This window comes from Xenia sp. Carnegie-2017, unplaced genomic scaffold, assembly GCF_021976095.1.
Source record: "Xenia sp. Carnegie-2017 unplaced genomic scaffold, XeniaSp_v1 HiC_scaffold_13, whole genome shotgun sequence".
Lineage (NCBI taxonomy): Eukaryota > Metazoa > Cnidaria > Anthozoa > Malacalcyonacea > Xeniidae > Xenia > Xenia sp. Carnegie-2017.
This window is the reverse complement of record NW_025813436.1, coordinates 10919933-10946551: the sequence shown is the minus strand read 5'-3', so window position 1 is coordinate 10946551 and position 26619 is coordinate 10919933. Positions and strand designations below refer to the sequence as shown.

The following is a 26619-nucleotide window of genomic DNA, read 5'->3' as shown; positions in this document are numbered from 1 at the left end:
GTATTTATCAACAAATTCAAGCTACCTGCGGCAGAATTACTTAATTATGCTGACATAAATGTTGATTTCCAGGCATGACAAATACTACTACAATGAACTGCACATATGGTAAAAATTCATATTAAATTATTAGGTCTATTACATAAATTTACCAATCTATAAATGACTATCTCCTGAATTAAATTTGGTCGCACATAAATTTTATGTATGTAACTTTTTACAAAATATTTTGGTGTAATAGGTGCAACTAAGTTATCCGACAAATAAATTGTTCAACCTTACCTAAATAAGATTATCTTTAAGTAATTTTCACAAAGAATTCTTAGCATCTTGGTGTATTAATGCAAATTCTTACCAGAATATTGATGTGCTTTCACTTATGCCCTAAACTATAAAAAACCAAACTTTAAAATTTTTGTGACAAAAGTGAAGTGAGGATCCACCGTTCCAAGAAAGTAAAATTATGACGTCATCAATGAATAAAATGATGACGTCATAAATAAATAAAATCGAAAAAACAAAAATTTTCATGTTATGACATTAAAATGTTCAACTTCATTGTGTCAATCAGCATCCTTATCACGTTCAGCCATTTTCAAATGAACAAATTCCTGTGCCACCTCTTCCGTCGTACGCTGAGCTAAAATCCTAACGATAGTTGCGCCAATATTATCCATGGTCAGCGATCTCCCAAGGGGACAAGAGCATGCGCATGACGCCATAGAAACAACCTGTTTTAGTTGTAAGACAGTGGTTCCTAGAAGTTTATCTTTACGTGCAAAACAATAATCTTTGACGCTAAAATTAATTTCGTAGCCGTCCGCCTCGTCTTCGTTGCCAAGATTACTGAAATGTAAGCACAGTTTGAGTGAGCCTACAAAACTTTTGGTCCGCGATGATTACTAGCATTGATTTTACATTGAATGTTGTGACGTAAGCAGTGACGTAGCCAGCCCACAAGCTTCGCTCATGGTATGTAAATTTCATATCATTATCATTCATTTCTTAGAAATCTATTATTTTTTCATATTCAGGAAAAACCTAAAAATATTTCAATGCGACGACAAAAATTGCGAGCCGGCCATGTCACTGCATGCGAGGAAAGAGAAGTACAACCAAAAAAAAATGTGAAAAATACAATCGTAAGTCGGTGAGAACTCGACTCCACGAGAAAAAGATGACAATTTCTAAGGCAACTTTCATATGTTCCTGTGTAGGATCAAAAAATCTAACGATGCAATCGCTCATCAAAAAAACTTTTAAAAAATTTTTTTCAGACCGCGGCACTTTAAACGGCAGAAAACAACGAAAATCCACAATTGGAAATGACTACAAAAACAGTCTTCTAGGACCGGTTGCACGAAGCGCTGTCCACTGAATAGCTATTTTTTAACGCCTCAAAAAGTTCTTAAAAGGAAAAAATCTACGATTTGAACTGGACAATCGACGAAATAAAATATTCGTTCTCAATTTACGAAGTTTCATCATTGTAAAGAAAATACAAGCACTTTTTTAACAAGTTTGAAAATTTTCTATCCAACGTATAACGCTATCCGGGCTTTGTGCAACCTGTCTATGACTTTCAACAACCACATGACAAATGCGCACATGCGCACATTGAATCATTTGAGTCTTAACAGACAATGAATAGTGAGATATTTGCGAGTGACCACGTCAATATGACTAATGTAAGAACTCACTAGTAGAAGGTCTCGTTGAACGATGGATTCCAGTTGTTTCTTTTCGATTTCGTTTCGTTTTTGCGACGCCTCGAAGAAAGATGAGGCCCAACGACCACAATTTCGACAAAGGGATTGAACATTCCTGCAACGAAAGAAGATGCAGATGTTTGCTCAAGGTTTTTTTGATAATGTGCTCTCGCTCCTCCTCCTTGGGATTTGCCAGTGATTGTGTTTAATGTGAGAAATTGTCCTTTATTACCTGCCGCATGCCAACGTAGTTCTTTGGCTTCGACGACTAAAGTAAAACAAACAATTACTATAATAATTTCTAAGTAGCAGCAAGTTTAAAAAACATTTAAGGAAAACGACAGTTTTGTTGAGCGCAAACATGTTTCGACACGCACTGAAGATGGCATTCTGATAATGTCGAAACATGTCTGCGCTGAAAAAACTGTCATTTTCCTTAAATTACTGTAATGTTTAATTGAGTTAGAGCTTTGATAAAAATCTATTCGTGTGAATGAAATCCCTACACGTAGTGCTTTATCATATTTTGCGACAAAAGCAAAATCTTACCAAAAGACACACACATATGTTTCTTAAAAGAGACTCATGATTAAAAATCACGACTGCCGAAAAAAGTATTTCGATGAAAACAAAAAACAATTGACAAAGTAAGCATCGTTCATTGCAAACGTTTCGACAAGTACTAAATGACGTGAATGAACGGCTAACTACGATCTCGTTTATTTTGTAATTTTTGAAAAGTTCACAACTCCGACTGATGATGACATGTAACAGTTGTCGAAACGTTTAGAGTAAATGCTTACTTTATAGAAGGAGTGTCTAGTGTATTGTGTTTTTTACTCATGATTAATCCGTGCAAGATTATTGAATGTGAATCCTGACACAATGAAATAACCTTTTACGGTCAGCTTATGATCTCCAGTTCCCGGATGACTCATATAATCGACCTGAACGGACACTTCGCCCATCGGATCATCCACGGCCTCTTTAGCTACGAAAAATACGAAGCAAAATGTGAGTAACGTTTCATTTCCGCCAAGCTACACCGCTAAATATTTCAAATTAACCTGGAGCAAGATTTCCAGTGTTTAATACAATTCGGATTTGTATCTTTCCTTATAATATATATATTTACGCATTGTAATTTTTAGGAAAAACCCTCTCGGGCAAAGTTCTAATCCAAAATAGCGGCATGGGAGAATTGGCAGAAAGAATTTCCTTGAACCCACTTAATACTGTATACAATTACCTTGTTGTTGTTGTGTTTTTATGAAAGTTTTGATCAGAGTATCCGTCGTTTGAGTGTATAATGACAAAGCTTTCTTTAACTTATGTAACTCCTCCGATTTCTCCAAGAACGCTCGTTTTAATCCCTGTCCTTTGTTGTGAAAGTAGTCCTATTATAAGAAGGAAACATGTTAAAATATCTACCAACAGTTCAACACATTGACACTCATTTTGAGTTCAACACATTGACACTCATTTTAAGTTCAACACATTGACACTCATTTTGAGTTCAACACATTGACACTCATTTTGAGTTCAACACATTGACACTCATTTTGAGTTCAACACATTGACACTCATTTTGAGTTCAACACATTGACACTCATTTTGAGTTCAACACATTGACACTCATTTTGAGTTCAACACATTGACACTCATTTTGAGTTCAACACTTTGACACTCATTTTAAGTTCAACACATTGACACTCATTTTGAGTTCAACACATTGACACTCATTTTGAGGCTTGAACAATTTAAGCAAGTTAATTTTATCGATATGTCGACATTTCAAGTAACACGCTGAAATGTTAAATTAACACGTGTTATTTAAAATGCCATTTACATGCTACTTCAAACAATATGTTAAATTAACATTACAAGATTAAAGGTAGCGATAATTTTAAAATGGAATCGTGGTGTTTCGTTATTTAACTGTATACTTCTAAAAACATGTTCAATCGCCCACATTAGTGCATTATTCCACATTGATTTCATCGAGCGATCAATTTAATGAATGGAAAACAGTAATTACATACCTTCAGTCTGGCGAGTGCAGATTCCAGAACTCCACACTGCTTGTGTGTAAGTCTTTTAGTCTCCTCGATCTCAAGACTCTAGAGAAAGTAAAGTGAGCGACAAAAAATGGACGATTTTCAACAAAAAATATCGAATGTTACCTTCGTTTTAAATGGCGGCAGCACTATTTCCGTCTCGAGAGTTTTCAAAACTTTTTTCCACAATTCCTTAAGAACGAAGAAGCTTTTTCTAAGATCATCGAGGAGATTGTTAAAAAGACAGTTAAACAGGAAAAAATGATGACTTTTTCAAGCAAATAGTTGAAGTACGAATGCAAGGATAGTGCAATGTCATAAAAAAAACACACCGCCTTTTGACTCGTAATTTTCAACAACCATAAACTGTCTCATACATTTATTTAATTTTACTGCATAATTTATTAACTTCCATTTAATTTTGATTCATTTCATTATTAACTTCCATTTAATTTTGATTCATTTCACTATTAACTTCCATTTAATTTTGATTCATGTATCAATGAGGTGAACATTCATTGACGTCATCATATAAAAACATTTTAATAGAACTTATCACAAGCTATAGTCGAAATAACCAGTTTATGTCTTCTTGTCTACGATTTACAAGTAAGCAATTTTCGTTTTGTCCGCCGTGTTTTTTCTATGGTTGTGTACGACAGTAAAACGTAGATTTTCAAATATATACTCAATATTCATGTCTGAATTGTTCATATATTTGAAATCCACACTTTCTGGCTCCTTGGATTCCTGAACTGATCTATGGCTTTATATATAACGCTGTTCGACGTATAATTGGATGTTTGGAAGTAAGATCCTTCACACAACTAACATTTAATTGTCAAAAAAAAATTTACAACAAAAACAATGATTTCTGAAAATTTCCGTGATCTTTGCAAAATGCCAAAAGAATTTTTAAATAGGACAACTAAAACCACCTAAATAACCTTTCACGCACTGACTAACCATAACGAGCATAAAATGCATTCACCCCCCCCCCCTCCGGAAGGTTTACACTTCGTATGACTCGTGTACAAACCTTGGCAACTCTTTTTAGGACAGATTTCTCACATTTCTCGGCCATCAACGACAACTTTGCTTGCAGTGGCTCCAACAAAGGACTCAAAACTTCTTCCGTCTTTTTCTTTAAAACTTCAGCACCGAGAGTTTGAAAACTTTCATTTCCCTTTATCCTTCAATGAAAAAAATGCATAAATACTTTAGATTGCTGGATTCAAAGATGCGTTGCTCGTGGCTATGAGTTGGTGTGCTCGGGTGAAATAGTTCAACTCAATGAACTGAATGTAAAGCTAATTCCTGCAAAAAATTTGAAACCAGCAATTAACTAGTCCCAGTCTTTCCACGCACGACCCAAAGAAAGTAACTAGAAAGTTCATTTACTACAGTAAGCTAAAATGCGCGACTTTAGCCCTAAACACGTTTGTCTGGGGGTAAAATTTGGCTTCGTGCAAGAACAGGTATGCTTATCCAAAAGATAGCCTTCCAGTTATTTAATGCCATGAAAAACAAAGCTCGTCATCTATTGGCTATCATACTTATTCAGCTCCTGATCCACTCCTCTGATTGGTTCGATAAGATCTAGATGATTCACGTAAGTCTTGCACATCTCGTCAAGAACAGAGCTCAGGTGAACTTGCAGTTCACTGAAACTCTCCTTGCATTCATCTGGTAACTTGAATAAAAAACATTAAAATGTTTGATTACCATGAGTTGGATTAGAGATAAATAAACTTGAAAAAGTTGGATTGGGCAAAGTTAAATCACCATGAGTTTGGTCGGACGAACCTAATCGGCAGAAGTTTTACTAGAAGTTATATCATCAAAAGTTTGATCAGAAAAAGCCATACCAGGGAAAGTTAGACTATGGCAATGGATGGATCAACAAGAGATTGATCATGAAAACTGGGATTACTATAGAGCTGGATAAGCGATTTGAAAACATTAGTAAATCCGTTAAAAGAATCAATTGATGAAATAAAACTAATAAGATCCAATACTAATATAAACCTCATTTGCTCCCATCAACTTGTAAAGTTGTTCCAGATTATTACGACATTCTTGAATATCATTCAGTAGAACACACACCTGGAGTGACACATGAAACCAGAGAGTTAGATTGCAGCGTGTGGTTATGCTCGAGTTCAAGTGTTTCAAAAGCTCATAATGTAAAAAAGTCAAATTGATTTATTTTCTGTCATAAGTATTGTCATCGAACAATGTTGTCTTATGCTCACATATATGTCCATGTGAAAAATATTGGTAACAGCACCACTGCAGATTACAAACAACTGGTCTTGTAGCTCTTAAAGCTTTCCCTAGTCCTTTCCCCCCTGTGCAAAGCTTTTTAACTAAACGACCTCTTCAGTCCTTCCCCCCTGTAAAGCTTTTTAACAAAACGACCTCTTCAGTCCTTCCCCCCTGCAAAGCTTTTTAACTACACGACCTCTTCAGTCCTCCCCGGCAAAGCTTTTTAACTGCACAACCTCTTCAGTGCTTTCCCCCGCAAAGCTTTTTAACTACATAACCTCTTCAGTCCTTCCCCATACAAAGCTTTTTAACTGCACAACCTCTTCAGTCCTTCCCCTGCAAAGCTTTTTTAATAAAAATCTCTTCAGTCCTTCCCCCCCTGCTACGCTTTTAACTACACAACCTCTTTAGTCCTTTCCCCCCTGCAGTGCATTCTGGGGCAACAAAGTCGATTTCTCGACGTCCCCAAGCAGAAACCTTTCCTCGTGATCATCCAGAGAACGAGTAATAACCAGAAACGAAAAAAAATTCCCTTACCTCTCTTCGTTCGTCTCTTAAACAGTAACTCAAGAACTCCTGTTTCATTTTCTCGGAGTACTCCAAAAGAACTCTAGAAATAGTCTGCAATAAAAAGTACGAAGTGGAATAAAGGTAATTCGCCAATACATATTTTGATAATTTATGAAATATAACCTCTGAGATATTCGACACTATAACAAACACAAGAGTTACATACGAAATGAAACTCGGGCAAGCTTACCTTCGACAGCCCGTAGCCAAGGTAATAAAAAAAACCAGTACAACAGCTAACATATTTTCATGCTAACCTGAGAAAATTTCCACAAGTAAATTTCAAATTTAGAACACGATTCCTTTCCAAGCTGCTTTATAATGTCGTAACTCTAGAGGACCAAGGAAAATGGAGCGACATTAACTAGAATATCTTACATGCAGAAGGGATAGAAACAACTAAAAATCCTATCAGCACGAAGGTCAGATACGTCAACTGGAAGATTATTTTGCACATTTGAAGAAAAAAAAACACCAAAAAGACAGACACTTTTGCGTAGCAAACCTGATTTAAACTCCAGAATATGTCGACGACAGAAGTAGAGATGTTGGATTGTTCAGCGCTTAGCTTAAACTGAAAGAAACAAATCAATGGCCGAAGATGGATAGATCGTTTGTAATGTTTATCTACTGTTGCATCTTCCTTCACAAACAATTTTGACTTATAAAGTTTGAAAATTGAATCTTCCTGTCTAGAGTTTGCATTTATTTCGTGCTTATCTTAGAGTTTTTACCAAATTGGTAGATTTCAGCAAATTTCCGCTTGGGGATAAAACTGCTAAGGACTGTCCCCCCCCCCCTGCCCGGTAAGTCCTTGAAATGAAGCTAATTGAATGAGACGAGTCCCCGGACGAGTTCGTCGACAATAATTGTTGTTCTTGTAAAATATTTGAAATACAAGATAGCAAAAAATATCAATATAATCATCGTCAAATCTGTTTGTTTGTAGCATGTAAAATATTTGAAATACAAGATAGCAAAAAATATCAATATAATCATCGTCAAATCTGTTTGTTTGTAGCATGTAAAATATTTGAAATACAAGATCGTAAAAAATATCAACATAATCATCGTCAAGTCTGTTTGTAGCATTTTAGCATTATAACCCACAAAAAAGGTCGAATGAAAACAAACCCCATTTGTTCTGTCTTGATCTAAGGCGCCAAACATCATATCTACGGTGATTTTTTCATTTTCTGCCATCCATTGAAGCACAAACGGTTCAAACCACGATGAATACTTGGGAACATGACCCTGGAATTGCGAACAATTGGCAACGTATTCGTTATAGAGCCATTTCACCTGAAAGAAAAATATAAAAGAGCACATTCTTATGTGTTGTTTATGATGAGGGAGATGTATACCATAATTAAATATATTACACATCTCTCTCTTTATAAACAACATTTAACTATGGTAAACATCTCTCTCTTTATAAACAACATTTAGCTATGGTAAACATCTCTCTCTTCATAAACAACATTTAACTATTGTATACATCTCTCTCTTCATAAACAACATTTAACTATGGTACACATCTTTCTCTTCATAAACAACATTTAATTATGGTACACATCTCTCTCTTCATAAACAACATTTAATTATGGTATACATCTCTCTCTTCATAAACAACATTTAACTATGGTATGCATCTCTCTCTTCATAAACAACATTGAACTATGATACACATCTCTCTCTTCATAAACAACATTTAATTATGGTATACATCCCTCTCTTCATAAACAACATTTAATTATGGTATACATCTCTCTTCATAAACAACATTGAACTATGGTACACATCTCTCTCTTCATAAACAACATTTAATTATGGTATGCATCTCTCTCTTCATAAACAACATTTAACTATGGTACACATCTCTCTCTTCATAAACAACATTTAACTATGGTACACATCTCTCTCTTCATAAACAACATTTAACTATAGTATAACTCTCCCATTAATATAACCAACATTTAACTATGGTATACAACATTTAAATTGTTCTTAGAAAGAGGGAGATGTATACTATAATTAAATGTCGTTGATGATGACGAAGATGTATACCATAGTTAGATGTTGTTTATGGAGGAGATGTAAACGATATCCTTTCATAATTATCCTTTATCATTATATCTTGTCTACAAACATTTTACCTTGAAAAAAAGATTCATATAGTCCGTGCTCGCCCATGTAGGACACTGTTCGTGTTCTGAAAACAAATCAATAAAATAAAATAAATTAAAAGAAGAGAAATAAAAAATTGTCGACCAGTAAACGTTTACGTTTCAAAGTATCCGTGAGATCGCGAGAAAACGACAGCCACATTGTCGTCGCTGACATCTCTCCAATGTTCAAATCAGCGAATCTAAAGAAAATCCATTGAAAATCACATTTCGGAAAGGTAAACAAATTTGGATGATTTAAAAAGAAAAAGATGAAATGAAAAGGTTGTAATATTCTGACTTGGGAACAGTATTTTACTTACTGACTTAAAACTGGAGTAAAATATTTTACTTACTGACTTAAAACTGGAGTAAAATATTTTACTTAATGACTTAGAACTGGAGTAAAATATTTTACTTACTGACTTAAAACTGGAGTAAAATATTTTACTTACTGACTTCAAACTGGAGTAAAATATTTTACTTACTGACTTAAAACTGGAGTAAAATATTTTACTTAATGACTTAGAACTGGAGTAAAATATTTTACTTACTGACTTAAAACTGGAGTAAAATATTTTACTTACTGACTTAAAACTGGAGTAAAATATTTTACTTACTGACTTAAAACTGGAGTAAAATATTTTACTTACTGACTTCAAACTGGAGTAAATTGAAAATTTTTGCTATTCAATGGATAACGCTATCCAGGCTTCGTGCAACTGGCTCCTGGAGTATATTTTACTTACTGACTTAAAACTGGAGTGTAGTATTTTATATCTTCTTCAATGACCGACACCATTAGCGTGATTAACTGTGGCCAGAAATCAATGTGATTGGGTGAATTAACACAATAATCTTTGTCATTAGACGTTGAATGTTCATAAAGTTCACTGCAGTTATTGAAAATGAAAGTGTACGTATTCTCGAGGGAGTTCTGAAAAGATAAAATACCAACGTACTCATAGAATAGAAACACGTGACTTTGTTGTTGTTTTGATTCATTATAATACACTCAGCAACCACTCACCATAATACACTCAGCAACCACTCACCTTAACACACTCAGCAACCACTCACCTTAACACACTCAGCAACAACTCACCATAACACACTCAGCAACCACTCACCATAATATACTCAGCAACCACTCACCTTAACACACTCAGCAACCACTCACCTCAACACACTCAGCAACCACTCACCATAATATACTCAGCAACCACTCACCTCAACAAACTCAGCAACCACTCACCTTAACACACTCAGCAACCACAACGGAAGTCCGAGGAGGATTCGTTATTTCTTGAACCTTTAGTAATAAATAATATCATTAATAATACCCAAGAAACGACAATATGTTATTAATATCATTAATAATACTAATTATTTATTCTCGCGGTTAATTAGTAATTCATGAATTTTAACGAGACTTGGGATGACGTCATTTCGAGAAATCGAAAACATTCGTCATCTGAGACAGTCTAAATCAAGTTCTTTGAACTTAAAACATAGGCAAGCAAACTTCGACTGAAAAATTACTCTAAGTCAAGAAAAATACTTTATCCGTGACATTTTACCTTAAGTCTAAAAAACGTGATACTGGTCAATAAATCCACAGTTGACTTTAAATCGATCATTTTCTCCTCATTTTGCGAAGGAAAATTACTCTAAAAGCGAACAAAGCGACAACTGTCAACAGATTTTCGAAAGAAAACAAAAACGATGGTTAAACCAGCTTCACTTGTTCTCACTCGATAACTCTGCAAGTCAACACGTAAGGAATTGTGCAGCTGATCCAAAATCTTCACAAAATGTTCGCGCTAAATACAAAAAAAAAACATGCATTAGTATATAAAGTTGAGCACCTCTCGACTATCAAAACTTTATTGTGAACCAAAAAACATGTTTTATTAAAAAGTCTAAAAAAATGATTAGGCTTTTCTATTACAGGTAGCCTTCCATCTATTATAGTTCAATCTTGTGAACAGACATCTCAAACTAAATATGAAAAACAAATTTTTCATTGCAAACATGTCTATGACATGATCAGCGCGAGAAAAAAACTTGGCAACAATTGTTGAATGACATTGCGATATTTGATTGGTCACTTACAGACAATGGAGATGATATTTAATTGGTTGCAATCAGAGTGTGGAGTAACAAAAATGCGTCATTAACATGGAACGCTTGAAAACTGACTCACACTAATGATAGCATTAAGTATGCGAAACATATTTGGAAGTTTTAATGCAAAAGTTTAATGTTTCTTGACGCAGATCGTCCAGGTTAGTGCAATCCTGAGAAGGACTGTTTTTCATGAGCATGCGCACCAGACAGTAAGTTTGGGCTCGCCCAAACTTGTAGCCTGGGTACGTCATTACTTGGGACTGTACTAATCTGAACGATCTACATTTATAAATTAACAACAATAAAACACGTGCGCTGATTGGTCGATAGCTGAGTTAACAATAGCCCGCGCAAACCGATCTGAGCTCAATCACTTCCACAATAAAAGAGAATTTGCTAATCAATCGTGAATACATGTTGGAAGAAAAATTAAAACGTTCGTTTGAAATTCATATGTTTCGCATTACTGTTCTTTTATATAAGAAAGAAAAGATGTTTTTCGTGTTTGCACTGGCTTATGGAAGCCTCGGACCAAATATCTCGTCACGGTTTGCATATAAACCAATGCAAACACAGTAAACATCCTTATGGAAGCCTCGGACCAAATATCTCATCACGGTTTGCATATAAACCAATGCAAACACAGTAAACATCCTTATGGAAGCCTCGGACCAACTATCTCGTCAAGGTTTGCATATAAACCAATGCAAACACAGTAAACATCCTTATGGAAGCCTCGGACCAAATATCTCATCACGGTTTGCACATAAACCAATGCAAACACAGTAAACATCCTTATGGAAGCCTCGGAACAACTATCTCGTCACGGTTTGCATATAAACCAATGCAAACACAGTAAACATCCTTATGGAAGCCTCGGACAAACTATCTCGTCAAGGTTTGCATATAAACCAATGCAAACACAGTAAACATCCTTATGGAAGCCTCGGACCAAATATCTCATCACGGTTTGCATATAAACCAATGCAAACACAGTAAACATCCTTATGAAAGCCTCGGAACAAATATCTCGTCACGGTTTGCATATAAACCAATGCAAACACAGTAAACATCTAAATGAAGATATGAACTTCGCACTTTGCTGGACAATTTCAAAACACCGCTCTGCATATAACATTCTTTCATATGACAGTAAACATCTTTTACTTTTTAAACACAAACATGCAGAGATAATCCAGGGTTCGAACCCCATTCACTTTAATCGCAAAGTTTGTCATCCATATTTAGGGCCTGATTTTATGGAGGAAAGTTGGCCCGGATAGCGAGTTAGCCCGATGATTTCAAGGGATTGAAAGAAGCCAAATCTTCAAGGTTAAAAATTACAACTGTTTGCGAAGGACCACGCGTCATTCCTGTTGTAATTCTCAAATTAGGCCAAAATGGTTGTTTTAATTTGAAATGTTTTGCGTAGTTATTAAATCTGAATATTGTACAATTGCTTGAGAAGATTTATCTGATGATAAGTATTGAATCGTTTCCATTTGGCAAAATCATTTTACGCTTGGCTGAATCCCGGCTACCGGGCTCATGTAATCCACCCCTTAGTTTGCATTTAAGAAATAAAAGATGTTTACTGTGTTTGCACGGGCTAATGCAAACCGAGGAGACCTTTAGGAGAACTCGAGAGCAGATCAGTGCAAGCTCGAAACAGAAGGTCGAGGGTTGCACATGCTCGAGAGTTGTCACAAACGTCTCAGAGGTTTGCATAAGCTAGTGCAAACACGAAAAACATCCTTATTTCTTTTATAAAATAACAATAATGCGAAACAGACAAATATAAAGTAAACGTTTTGATTTTTCTTCTAAAATGTATTCATGATCGATTTGCGAATTCTCTTTGACTGATTGATTGTTTGTATTGATTTGATTGGTTGAGCTCAGATGTGTTTTGCACAGGGTGATGCAAACACAGCTCTAGACCAATCAGCGCACGCGTTTCATTGTGTTTGTTTTATAATTCCTATTGCAAAACAGATATCTATTGTACTTACGCCAAAGTTTATAGCAGCAAATCTATCATAAGCGGAGGCCATGTTGCTTGATGTTGTGTGAGCAAAGAAAGCGTTCACATTGGCCAGCAGTTTGCTCAAGACATCCGGAACACCTGGACTGGTGTAGCGTTCGGCAAGACAGGAAAAATGCCTGCAACGCAATCAAAAGCCTGTCGAATTTAAGCCTTACATACCCTCCATCGAACAATCACAAGATGACGAAACAAAGCTTACGTCATCGCTTGGTAAATTGTTTCAATTCCGTATCTCATTGAAAATTCCTTAATGACTTCCTGATATAACTCGGGGAAATACACTTTCCACGCTTCGTCCTGAAACATCGAGAAATATTGTTCTCGCCGCAAATCGTACGTCATTTCACTGTGTGACAATTTCTGCGCATGCGTACCTTCTCAGACACTTCAGGGATGGGAACTTTCTCGTCATTTTGTTTGCAGAGATAGCGGAACATGTTCTAAATAAAGGAATCGTCGAAACGTTTAAAACTACCACGTCTTTGGAAAAATGCGAGCGAACATAAATTTATGCATGAATAAATTAGAGCTACTGGCATAAATTTGAATATGTGCTTAAATATAACTTGTAAATAACATCGACAGCCTTGCGTTTTCCTTCTTATCTCTAGACAATGAGATTATGATATTCTAGCTAAACATAATTTATGCATTAAAATAATTTGAGATGCATGCAGAGGTCATTTTTCCGTTTCTTTTAGCCACGACAAACATCAAGTGTGAAGACGCCATCAGAAATAGTCAAAATACAACATGGAAATGGTATTGAAACAGTAGAAACAAGTAATGTTTGGACATAGATTACCTCATGAAGACTCGTGTACTGCGTATGATAAGGAACCAGTTTTTCTTCACCCTTTATTTCGATGCTTATGTGAAGTCGTATGGCTCCCGATACTGCTGACCGGTCGGTTCGCTTTTCTGCAAAGACGATCAACCGTAATAGTGACCAGGGATATACCGAGCGGGAAGTGAATTTTTATAAAAGATGTTTAAGCCCAGCATAGTGCTTTTAAAAGAGCCATTCGATACAAGAATAATGTATAAAAAAGAAATACTTATTCAATAACGTAACGTTTCGTCTTGACTCTCAAGACATCATTAAACAATATTAAAATACAAGTAATGAGGAATATATATTTAATTTTATTTACATGATATCAAATAACATGGTGGGATGAAAGAAGTGACAGTAAATATGGGATAAGATGGTATGAAGTGGGATAAGTGGAAATCATGAAGGATACAAAAAGCACACGATCACAAAGTTAGAACAACTGAAGGACAATGGAGTTTCCTTGGATGTTAAGAGATGGTTTCATTTTGTTGATTAAGAGGCTTTCGTGAATAAGAAGCTCTTGCGTGTCTGAGCATGAAGAAATTGTTTTAAAATCTTTGAAGGTAACGGTGTGTCCTGTGGATTTAAAATGGGATAGTGTGGAGGAATGATTGGGATGTTGAGAAAGTTTATTCAACCCACTCGGATTTCAGAGCATTTGGGCATCACTCCTTTGACTGGTAAACCTTAACATCCTAATCATTCCTCCACACTATCCCATTTTAAATCCACAGGACACACCGTTACCTTCAAAGATTTTAAAACAATTTCTTCATGCTCAGACACGCAAGAGCTTCATATTCAGGAAAGTCTCCTAATCAACAACATGAAACCATCTCTTAATGTCCAAGGAAACTCCATTGTCCTTCAGTTGTTCTAATCTAATTTCGTCTGTCCTTATGTCTGTATACTTTGTGATCGTGTGCTTTTTGTATCCTTCATGATTTCTACTTATCCCACTTCATACCATCTTACCCCATACTTACTGTCACTTCTTTCATCCCACCATATATTATGTAAGTAAAATTATATATATATTCGTCATTACTTGTAATTTAATATTGTCTGATGATGTCTTGAGAGTCAAGACGAAACGTTACGCTATTGAATAAATATTTCTTTTTTATACATTATTCCTGTATATGATGGCTCTTTTAAAAGTACTCTGCTGGGCTTTAATATTCATAATAAGAAACCGTAATAAAGGAGAAGTTTTTTTAATTTTCTTATTTGTGAATGTGAAGCGATATTCTTCTACTTCCCGCAATCTGATTGGCTGCAGCAGCAGGCAGCCTTTCACGATATCTTGACCGTGGTTCAAAAGTGATGATTTTTTGCAATGTACTTGTTTGCAAAGTGAAATTGAACTTTTTAAAATTGATTTAAAAGCGACGTAAATTGTTCAAAGAGAAAACAAAATGTATTCAGATGGTAGTCATCATAGCGATAGTGAATTTCACTATCCAGACGAAGAATCATCTATATCCATCATTATCAATACGAGTACAGAAGAATCACGTGGACCCATTATTATCGTAGAATGAGACAGTTTAACAGATCATTTGTTAAACACTTTATACGTCTCTAGTATGAGGACGCGCTTAAGCAATTCTTCCAACTATGTTTACAAAATTCAATACTTTATGTAATACTTCTTACCCAAGTTATACCAAACATCCATCTCTCCACTTAAGGTGCGCACTTCGATAATCGCCTGACCAAGAAAGTCGTCCGCTTCTTTTGTAAATCTCGATAAAACTCTGGATCTTAAATCGTCATCTTCGTCCCTATACATGGAACATTAAACACATGTTGGGAAACGTCTGAATGCTAGCAAAACGATAGATCCACTGGGTGGACATAGGGTATTACAACAGCTCGTCGATTTGTAGGAGGGACGGTGATGGACCCATTGGGTGGACATAGGGTATTACAACAGCTCATTGATTTGAAGGAGGGACAGCAATGGATCCACTGGTGGGCATAGGGTATTACAACACCTCATAGATTTGTAGGAGGGACAGTGATGGACCCACTGGGTGACATGGGGTATGTGAGAGTAAATTACAACAGCTCATCGATTCGTGGAATTATGTTCTTTCAAAATTCATAAGTAAAAGCATTATCATGAAATAATTTTAACTTTAAAACGAGCTGTAATAATTCATTTTAAAGAAAGCTAGATCTGCCACTGTTCTTGGACGTCGCCTTACATTAAAAAACAATATCTACATTACCACACACGAACTTTAATCCGATCTGTAGAATTGTGGCATTCGCTAAAAGTTGATAAAAAACGTTTTAATTGACTATTTTAAAACGACCGAAAGGCAGAATTGCGCAGTCTTACAAATGAAAGGTTTCGTTCCATGACGGATTGAGCTCGTGGAGTATCGTCTTTGTTCGTTTCTTCGTCCTTCCCACGTGAACTGTCACATAAGGATCACTGGTTCCTTAAAAAAAAATTACATGAAGTGTCAATCGTATCCTTATTTCCGCGTTAAATTAAAAATACATAAATGCCAACCTGTTTTATCTTTAGCAATGAGTCCCTGAGCGGAAACGACAGTTATTGCAAGTTTTGCCGACCATTTTGATGTTCCAGCGAGGATTTGCTTTTGCGCACTTTGAAGATAAACCTCGTGAAGGTTGTTTTCCACCTGAAACACATTTCTGCAGAGAAAACATAACATTAACACGTTATCATAACCTTATAGCACGTTGTGATTACAATAACACGTTATCATAACCATAACACGTTATCATAACATTAACACGTTATCATAACCTTATAGCACGTTATGATTACAATAACACGTTATGATAACATTAACACGTTACCTTATTATATTGAACGACTCTTCTTTGACAATCTGCCTTTCGCGCATGCGTTCCTTGATTGCATTTGTCACCGCTTCCTGTTTATAACCCTCGCCCTGTTTGGCTGCCTTCTCAGCGGCGCCTACAACAAATGAAAGTCCTGCAGTCCAATGTGCATAAAGTAAAATATGTACACGTGATAATCATGTGATTAAGCATGATTTGAAACAGCCGAGCATAAGATATTTCAAGCTCCGTTACCCCAGAAAAGAAGTTTAATCGAAATTACAAATCCCCCACCACGCGGAGAACCCTACCCTCGTTCCAGTCCTCCGCTTTTGATTAGTATTGGACAATCACAGAGGACAATCACTTACGTTGGAGGCAGTCGGCATTCAAGAGATCCTTGCATTTTTCATGACATTTCACTCCACATTCTGAAACAAAGATTCAAGTTAGGCTTGCAGAAAGAGGAGCGTTCTTTCAAAATCTGCTCAACGATGGTGGCACAAATGACAAATCAAGCAGCTACGTTTGATTTGAAAGCTTTCTTTTGCTGACAGTCGTATATAATGACTGATGTATTCAATGAAAGAGAAATAATACATTTAGCAAACGCTATCACTCTAGTTACTACCTTTAAGCTAATCTTCTATATTACTCTGGTGACAAATTTTCTACTGACGACAGGTACTACTCTATGCATCCTCGTCAATAGTATCGCATCCCCTTCCGTACCTGACAGACTTTCCTATGAAGAGAGGTGCTACTCTATGTATCTTCAAAAGTAGTAAGGCATTCCCTCCTGTACCTGAAAACTTTCCTATGAAGAAAGGTGCTACTCTATGTATCTTCAAAAGTAGTAAGGAATTCCCTCCTGTACCTGAAAGACTTTCCTATGAAGAGGTGCTACTCTATGTATCCTCATCAATAGCAAGGCATCCCCTTCCGTACCTAACACATCTTCGTATGAAGAAAGGTCTTGCATTGATCTATGTATCCTCGAAAGTAGTAAGAAATCCCCTCCTTATCTAAAGGTACTACATACCACATACACTAACTACATAAACTAGCATCTACACGACTTACTGTTGCAACGAAGGCCTTGTCGTGCCAGGCCCCAGAGAAGTTCTTGGCACTCGTAACAGTACGCAGGCTTTTGTGCGGACCAAACACTAAAATCATGTGGTGTGGTATCTAAAGTTTGGCAATAAAACCACGAAAATCTTCAAAAACATTATAATCAGGTACACCCACAGTATAATTAATAAAAAGTACGACCAAAGTTGCATACGAATTAGATCACGATAAGAAAGATTACGAATTAGATTACGATTGACTGAAATCGATAGCGAGTAATCTAATTGTTTTAGTAGAATCATACTAGCATTCATCAAGAAAAGGGCTGTAACAGTTTTCCTTAATTTGTTGTTCAATGTATTTGTTGTCATCTACATGATTATTAAAAAGCGAACGACTCTTGCTCAATGCGTGTTTAGTTATTTTAAATGGCTTTTTGTCCATTTTACCACGGCTGCCATATTTTCATCGCCACTCGCTATCCAATGAAAATTGGATTACGAGTAGAGTGACCAATGAAATTAAAGCATTTGCTATAGAATACATGTATGATTTTACTAAATGAAGTAATGGCTGCGGAGAGGGAGAATTGTTTGTCTTATGTACTTTAGTTAAACTGCAGTCGATGCATGAATATAAGCGAGGAGATTCTGACTAACCAGAAATTGGATACAACATCGCTTGTAATGTTTTCTTGTAAACATGTAACTTCTAGAAACAGAAGAGCATTCGATGGACTTTTTTGCAAAAAATGGGTGTGCGATGATTGGATGGAACGTCGGGGAATGAGAGGGAGGGAGGTGGATATAGTTTGATATTTGTTTCTCGTCGTGTTTGTCGTAGTTTCTGTTAAGGAATCTGTAGTTTTCAGTTTGAGAAAACAGAAAAAAATTTGATAGCAGGGCTTAAGCCTTGTCCAAACATATCAGGATATTTAAAAATACGGACATTTTTTCTCCGTATTTGAAAAAAATTGCATCCACACGTATCGTTTTCAAATCGTATTTACCGTCCACACGAATACGCTAAATCGTCAAAATACGCATGAATAAGCACAAATCATTAAAGTTTGTGGCCTGGATCCTAGTTTTGATGTCATCGTATTCGAAAATCTCCGTTTTAGCTGTCCACACGTATTCAAATAGCTGGCGTTTTCAGAAATGTACAGTCTGAAGAGCGTATTCAAAAATCTCCGTATTTGTCAATGAAAAGGCCTAAGTAAACGATTGGCCATGCCACTGACCGCAACGCTTGTTAGAACGCACACAGCCACGAAAATTTGAAGCAAGCAATTCAACTAGTTCCCAATCTTTGCACGCGCGGTCAAGAGAAAGTTTATCTTTCACATTGGTTTCATGTACAAACGTGTTTGCCCTAAAGTAGGCTTTCAGTTTTACATTCACTTTTAATGGTGAGGTCTCTCGCGTTTCAACTCTTTGAATGAGTTGTCTAAAACGATACTTTAGAACAAAAAAAATCTGACAATTTACGAAGAGCACAAAGACGTCTCAGAAATAGGGGCAAAGAGAAGGCTTTGTGTTCGACTATTCTTTAAAAACACGAAACTGATTTTAATAACAATGCAATGACTCAAAACGAAGTTCAAGTGTATTTCCTAAGTTCACAAAAAATCCTTTATGTTCATAATATTTCCCATTTAAATATTTTCGTCGATGAAATGTTTCTAAAAAGCAAGTCACGTCAACGTATGCGACCGCGCACTACGACAGTATGAAAATAAAAATCAATAGATACACGATTTCAATGAAAAACCGTTAATAGAACTACAAGAACCTACATCCTGTTTGTTAGAAATAACCAACAAGGAAACGAAACTGATGATGTATTCCGAAAATATTCACTGCGACAAAAAAAACCTCGATAAATAAACAAAACGAACAGTTGAAATGCATGTCTGAAAATCATCTACGCAAAAATTAACAAAACATTCGACATAGCACTTCGCTATTTCCTGCTAAGGATCATTAACATTTCAATCAAAATTTACAGCCTGTGAATTTTCTTCCGCATTTTACATAATTTTTTCTATATACATGAAAAATATAATCGGAGTATGTTTGTAAATGTAGATCGTCCAGGTTGGTATAGTCCTGAGAAGGACTGTTTTTGTTGTTGATGTAGACTGACGTTTCGACAACCTTAGCGGTAGTCATCTTCAGAGTCAGAATGAGTCATTTTTTGACTCTGAAGATGACTACCGCTGAGGTTGTCGAAACGTCAGTCAACAACAACAAAAACAGTCCTTCTCAGGACTATACCAATCTGGACGATCTATATTTACAAACATGTAAGGATACTCCCGGGTTCAAACCATTTACTTTATAATCGGAGTATATTCTTTGTTTTGCCATAACTGAATCGATGATCAGTTGGCAATGATTTTAAAAACACGACAACTTCCGCTGATGAAATTGAACAGAAGTTGTCACTCTTGTCGTAGATTTTTGCATATTGATGAAAAATTTCAGCAAAGTTTTCCACTACTCTGCCGAGAATACCTGAACCGAAGCCAACGAGTCACAATATTTAATCAATCGCTTCAACATCACTTACAAACTAGAGCAAATAAACGATGATTGTAAAACCCACCATATCTTCATTCGTGAAATTATCTCGTTGAACCATCGACATTCTAGCATGGCGTCTGGCAGAGAAATGATTCTATATAAAAATAAAGCAATCCGTAATTACATGGCACCGATAAATTATCGGAAACGCATCAGGGGAAGGTCACAGGAAGAGTGGAAAGTACTTTTCGTTTGATGGCGGTTTATTTGATTTTTTAAAAATATCTTAAGTGCGATTTGAACAGGCGAATGAAGTTGAATAAAACGTCGTTTCAAAGATAACAAAGTTTATTTTCATGGAAGAGACACAACCCCACCTTTATAATGCACGCTGGAGATAGTCACTATCCAATGGTTAGTGCTATATGAGTTTCATGCTAAAGGCCCCAGTCTTATCAAAAAGTTCACAAACCATAGCATGTGTTGATATAGCATCCGTCTGAGGCTTCAAATCTGGCCGCATATCGATATTGCATAAAAAATTCTTGGTGTTTCTAAAACAGAAATAGAGTTCTCAGCGACTTAGTTGTTTTTACAGCTCATGTCAATCCCAGTCGATATAATTGATCCGCGCGGATATTGCAGGTCGCCTGCGTTCGGGCTGGTTTCTAGGAGTGGCGAGGTTTTCTTGTAAAGTGAATTGTTGCATTGAAAAGCTCTAAGGTAATTGGCTTTAGAGTGTTGTGTTTTAGTATTATCGTAGAAATGTGGTAAATTTTGATAAACAATTTCAAAAAAAAATCGATTCAAACAGATGAAAACAAAAAACTTTGTTAAATTTTGAAAAGTCTTGTTATAGCGTAAAAACTGTTGATTTGCATTCAGCACACAACAATGCAATCGCCATGATAATTTAGCACATGTTCAAACCCTGATTTCCAAATGTCATTCATTTTCTACAGTCTGGAATTTTATACTATAAGAAGCCAAATGTGTTCTCGAATCTCTCTTTCAGGTCATCAAAAACTTAAAAGTCGAAAATCATTCGCGTGCGATTCCCTAAGAAACTATTTCATTTCATATCTAAAAATCTCTTAAAGGTTCATACTCGCCAAAAACAGCTGTGAGCCTCTCTTCGTTTCTTTGCGAGATATAAAATCCTCTCTTTCTTCGTGGTCTCCTTACTCGCGTCTCGTCGCCCCCACGACTGGAAACCGAGCCTTCTCGACTGCTGTCGTATTCGGAAAGACTCGTGTAATCGCCACCAATCTAAAAGAGTAGAGAATACAGTGTTACTCGTATCTCTCGAAAAATGTTTTGCGCGTGACAGGAGTAAAAGGTCAGACCTATAGTCTCCATTGCTATTCAAGGCACAAAAATACCACCCACCAAATTTTGTTCAGGAGCAAGATAGTCAATATCCTCCGATTCAGTCGTCCTCACTGGTGATCGTACTTTCAAGGCGCCCTGACGGGGGATCCTTTGCGAGTTCCGTGAAGAACTGTTGATTGGCAATTGTTCAGGGGGTTTCATCCGTTGACGGTCGGCTTCGGTGTCGCTGTTTTCATTGGTTCCGGCGGTCTCGGAGTTAGTCGTTAAATGAGATGACGGACCGTCAACAGAATTGTTCTGTGGATTTTTTGCTATGAAAGAAATGATTGGTTAAAATGGACTTATAGATACCTCATTGATTACAATGGACTTATAGATATTTCGACAACCTTAGCGGTAGTCATCTTCAGAGTCAAATGACGATGACTACTGCTAAGGTTGTCGAAACGTCAGTCAACAACAACAAAAACAGTCCTTCTCAGTACTATACTAACCTGGACGATCTACATCTACAAACAAGTAAGGATACTCCCGGGTTCAAACCATTTACTTTATAAATATGTTCATAGACAAACTAGGAGTCAGCAGTTACTGAGAGCATCACACATTGCGTGTGATGTTGTTATAACAGTATACATGTTTTAGCTGACAGCATTGCTGACAGAGAAAAATATGGAACTATCCCATCCTTCAAATGAATTCCCTTCAAGCTTCGTTTATATTATTTTGATAAAATACATGGCTACCTTGCAATCCATTTGAGGCGACAAGGGACTTAAGTTCCTTGTGTTTGTGAGCCTGTTTTTGAATTATTTGTAATTCGTCCTGCATTATGACGTTTAACCAATCCAGTTTCTCTTGAAGATCAGCGGCTTCGTTCTCCGTAAGTCCTAGACAAAACGGTATGTCGACGATCAACCATGAAGACTTCGCGTTTTATTAAACGAGCCGTTTAAAGTTCGGACAAGCAGGATCATTCGCTAACATATGTATCTTGCAATCTTGAGATAGACAAGCTGTTTCAATGATATTATGCGCTTACTTCACAACGTTATGGGGACTGGAGGCGAGTCGAGCCTCTCCTATTTTTCTTAAGGTTTCAAGTCCCATTTGACATTCGAAAAACTTCCTCAATTTAAAAGGGAATTTAAACGGAGAAAGAAATTCGTTGTCAAAGTGAAATTTAAGCGAAGATAAAAAGGTCTTTGACGAGTTTCCTCGTTCCCACGTAAGCTTTTCCTGTTTTTAAGTAAGGTTAGATTGTTTTCCAAATATTTTTCTTCCAATGTCAACTTACGAAATTTCACCAACACACTCGTAAACATACATACATTTCGACGGATTCTCATGAAAGCAACAAACTGACAATGCAAGTTTCGAAAAAAACTACTCCTTCACTTACCGTTGGGCAGAGCAAATCTCGTTGCAATGCATAACTGGTGACCAACATCAACTGCTCTTGAGCCCGCCATACGATACAACGGTATCCACATAGAGCTACATTCCTGTGTGGTGAAAAATAGGAACGCTTGGGAATAAGAACAGGCAACTTGAAATTGGCTAGGCTCTAGGAATAATTTTGTGTAAGTATGAACACATATGCACAGGTGCAAATGATTCTCAGGCTGTTCTAAGAAAGGCGTAGAATGCTCATATTGTAGCTGAATGTACATAAGGGTACATTACCTCATTGGAGTGATGGATATGCTCATATTGTAGCTGAATGTACATAAGGGTACATTACCTCATTGGAGTGATGGATATGCTCATGTTGTAGCTGAATGTACATAAGGGTACATTACCTCATTGGAGTGATGGATGTGAATCAGAGGTATTCGTGCTGAACCCAAAAGTGTGTCCTGCAGAATACCACAACTCCATAGTTCTAGATGCAAGTCTCTGTTTAGTTCAGTCGTCTCGCTGTAATAAAATACCTCTTAGTAGCACACAGGCTAAAATTTGAGTCATTGAAGTGATGAACAGTTAATTTTGGAGAGTTATTGAAGTGATGAACAGTTTGCTTTGGAGATGGACTGTATGGGTATTGGTTGATTGATGACAACAGAGTCAATCAAACTTGTGGAAATGCAAAATTTAAATTTAACCATAAAAAGCATCATCAAATACTTACAACAGAAACTCCTCACGCCAAACTGGACTCGCACCTTTTGCAATCTCGGTCTTTGATAATGCATTACGGAGAATGATCTTGACATAACTGTTGATGTTACCTAAGACGAGGCGGTACATACATTCAATTTAGGCAACAACTATGCTTTCTCGGATCACTTGTATTGTTGAGTGCTTTCCACATCAAAGTATAAGTTGTCAATATAAAGCTAGGGATTTAAAAAATGTGGTACAGGGAAGAAAACACTTCGGTTATGATAAATTACTTCGGCAAGCAATGTTATCTGTTTTATAGCATCATAATCCTTACACATGTAATATAAACAGCATGCACTATCAATTGCTCCTTTGTATTTGATTACAAGTTATGTGGTCAGCAAGAACTACATAACAACAATGAAAAAATTTCAAAATTACAGCAAATTTAAATGACCTCGACATCATCAGCTGAAAAGGAAGAGTCCAACCTGACTATTGTTAAAAATGGTCAATTGTCAAATTTATCATGGATATAAACAACAAACTGACACAAACACGAAAGCGGATGTATTTTGAGCAAAAATAGACATCAATATTGTTGGGGAATTTTATAAGCATACTTTTGACTGCGTTTGTCAAAAGTGTAATGTCATCATTCCAGTATTCGCCATTGAAAAGCACATGACGACAATAGTTCAAATTAGTGATTTATTAGAACGAAAGCTCGACTTTACTTCCGGTAAAACAGAACTCGACCTTACCAGTTTTGCCATCAATTTTTCCTTTGTGAACTAAAAAACAAGCAATAAACTACTTAATAAACAGTACTCCTTATATGGGAGAAAATAAAAAGAGCAAGCGACTCGCTAGGTGATGAGTCCGAAGCGATATTTCGGCAACAAAAGCTCGTTTCAGTAAACTACCTTAGTAAATATTCTTACTCAAACTCACCGTAAACTACCAGAATAGTCATTATGGACTGAGAATGGACTTGTATGGTTTCATTATTCAAAGAAAATTCGATAAAAAATGATATGTAAGAGTTCCTCTCTTACACTATAAATGCACAATCTCGACTCCCCCGCAGAGACAGGACGTATTGAAGCATCTCATTATAAAAGTTTGCAATAATATCGACATTTATCACATTGGAATAAATTATTACGTCAAGAATCAATAAAGCACTTAGCGACTCATCTATGCTGAAGATGATGACCTTTATATACTGGGAAAATTTCGGTATTTTTTTAATACATTGAAATTAACGAATTTTTTTATAAACATTTAGAATAGCTAAAGTACAGATTCGAATGCAATAAATTACGGTAAACATGAACGAGTGATTTTTTTAAAGACTGCAACTTTTGAAAACCTCACGAGTGAATGTTTTGCCGTAATTGCACGAGAAACTATACCATTACTAGCTAATAATATGCTTTGAGATACTTCGCAAAACGCCGTCTAGTCGTCTACCTCTGTCTCGCTTCGTAACTCTTTATCGCTTCAGAAAGACTTATTGCGGGACCCAACTTTTATAAACATTCACCACAAGACAGCTCTTTATGTTGTATTTTTATTCTGTGCATTGTTTTTTAATTCTTGAATTCCATACCGTTGCATTTGTGGAAATCTAATCCTTTACTAATTTTGCTAACAACTGCCGCCATGTTGTTTTTTTAAAAAGAGCTTTCTTGGTATTCTCTGCTTTTTAGCCAATCAGGATGCAGTATTTACAGTGCAATAATTTTGGCTATTTTTTTATATGTTTAATGATAAAAATGGTACAACTTTTATAACTACAGCATACAAATAAAAAATGTTAACTAAAATCAATGTTTAAAATATCCATGATAGTTTTCAAATTACTAGCTTGAAAGAAAAAAGGGACAGTCAGGTGTAAAGACAACTTTCCCAATAACCTAGGTCAATATTTAAAATGTGTTTGCGAGTTGAGGCAGATCGACTTCCTCGTATCGCAGTAATTGCTGACCTAATCAGTGCGATACAGTGCAGTATTTACAGTGCAATACACATTTTCACAAGGCAATCAAAGCTTTTTTAGTAAAATTTCTACAGTGCTGTTTACACTTTTTGCATTGCAATTACTGATAAACTGCGTGTCAATCAAACACTTGCAGTAAAGAAAGCCTCAAAGTTTAGTTTAAAGAAGGGAATAAAAAGAATGCAAAAATGTCATTTTGCGATTAATTAAATTATTATTTAATATTTTAAATATGTTATTGATAAATCATGCAGCACCAACTACGGCAGAATCGACAATCACGTTTTAACATTAAATAGATTTTCAAGCAATAGGCACTTCTCAAGTTTGTTTTACAGGACACAAACGATAGCATGATAGCGAGGCGAAGAATGAAGTCTTTTTTTATTCTTTTCACGGCCTGGAAAAACTTTGAGAAGTGTCTTTTGTTAAACTGAAATTTTCTTACTGGAAGTGTGTAAGATGCTCAGCTCCTTCTTCTTTGACGAATGAAACCTAGTGGCACATGCCTGTGTGTATTTGGGATCTTTAGTAAATGAATCGTAAACCTGACTTGTTCCTTCTGATGTGTCTTGCCTGAAAAGATGAAAAACACGAGATGAAAGACGTTTGTATTTTTCTTGCAGTGCTCAAATACCAATCAGGGTCACTAGTAGGATAATTTGAAAAGGAAAGATTTTTCATTACCACGAGTTAAAGTGAAAACCATTATATTTGAATTAATTCTTAGAAAAATATAGTGCTGCCTATACTCTACATTTAATATCAGGGGGATCCGGCGTTTTTGTTTGCATGGGAAAAACTACAGAAAATTATAAAATTCACGTCTTTAGAAAAGCATTTTTTGGAACACAATTTGGAAAAAAAATTGGTTGACAAAAAAATATTTTAACGAAGACGAAAAATTCAAACTCAAACTTTCAAATATTGTATGAAGAGCAAAACATACATTCCCGAAAGCTTT

At 36.1% G+C, this 26619-nt stretch overlaps 1 protein-coding gene across 3 annotated transcripts; it reads right to left on the bottom strand.

The window, feature by feature from the left end:
• Window positions 1–98: 98 nt before the first annotated feature.
• Window positions 99–25304, bottom strand: LOC124450534 (protein unc-13 homolog B-like). Of its 3 annotated transcripts, none has more exons than XM_047001204.1 (42): window positions 25127–25304; window positions 24415–24444; window positions 23676–23775; window positions 23347–23464; window positions 22947–23049; window positions 22291–22434; window positions 21602–21855; window positions 21321–21481; window positions 20685–20766; window positions 20295–20366; window positions 18344–18395; window positions 17694–17801; window positions 16982–17041; window positions 16626–16746; window positions 16312–16457; window positions 16135–16237; window positions 16022–16063; window positions 15444–15571; window positions 13752–13867; window positions 13321–13386; window positions 13146–13243; window positions 12912–13062; window positions 10524–10592; window positions 10350–10439; window positions 10025–10081; window positions 9519–9706; window positions 8890–8972; window positions 8761–8816; window positions 7739–7906; window positions 7110–7178; window positions 6862–6936; window positions 6572–6655; window positions 5795–5872; window positions 5323–5459; window positions 4806–4959; window positions 3893–3958; window positions 3752–3829; window positions 2959–3106; window positions 2605–2700; window positions 1942–1977; window positions 1701–1824; window positions 99–846 (listed from the first exon to the last, which is right to left on the bottom strand). In XM_047001204.1, the coding sequence occupies exons 5-42, from the start codon at window positions 23035–23037 to the stop codon at window positions 564–566; spliced, it is 4134 nt and encodes a 1377-aa protein (XP_046857160.1). In that variant the 5' UTR covers window positions 23038–23049; window positions 23347–23464; window positions 23676–23775; window positions 24415–24444; window positions 25127–25304; the 3' UTR covers window positions 99–563. The 3 variants fall into 3 exon arrangements, with proteins under 3 accessions (XP_046857160.1, XP_046857151.1, XP_046857153.1); XM_047001195.1 differs by lacking the exon at window positions 25127–25304 and adding an exon at window positions 24605–24741; XM_047001197.1 differs by lacking the exons at window positions 24415–24444; window positions 25127–25304 and adding an exon at window positions 24605–24741.
• Between the last annotated feature and the right edge of the window lie 1315 nt (window positions 25305–26619).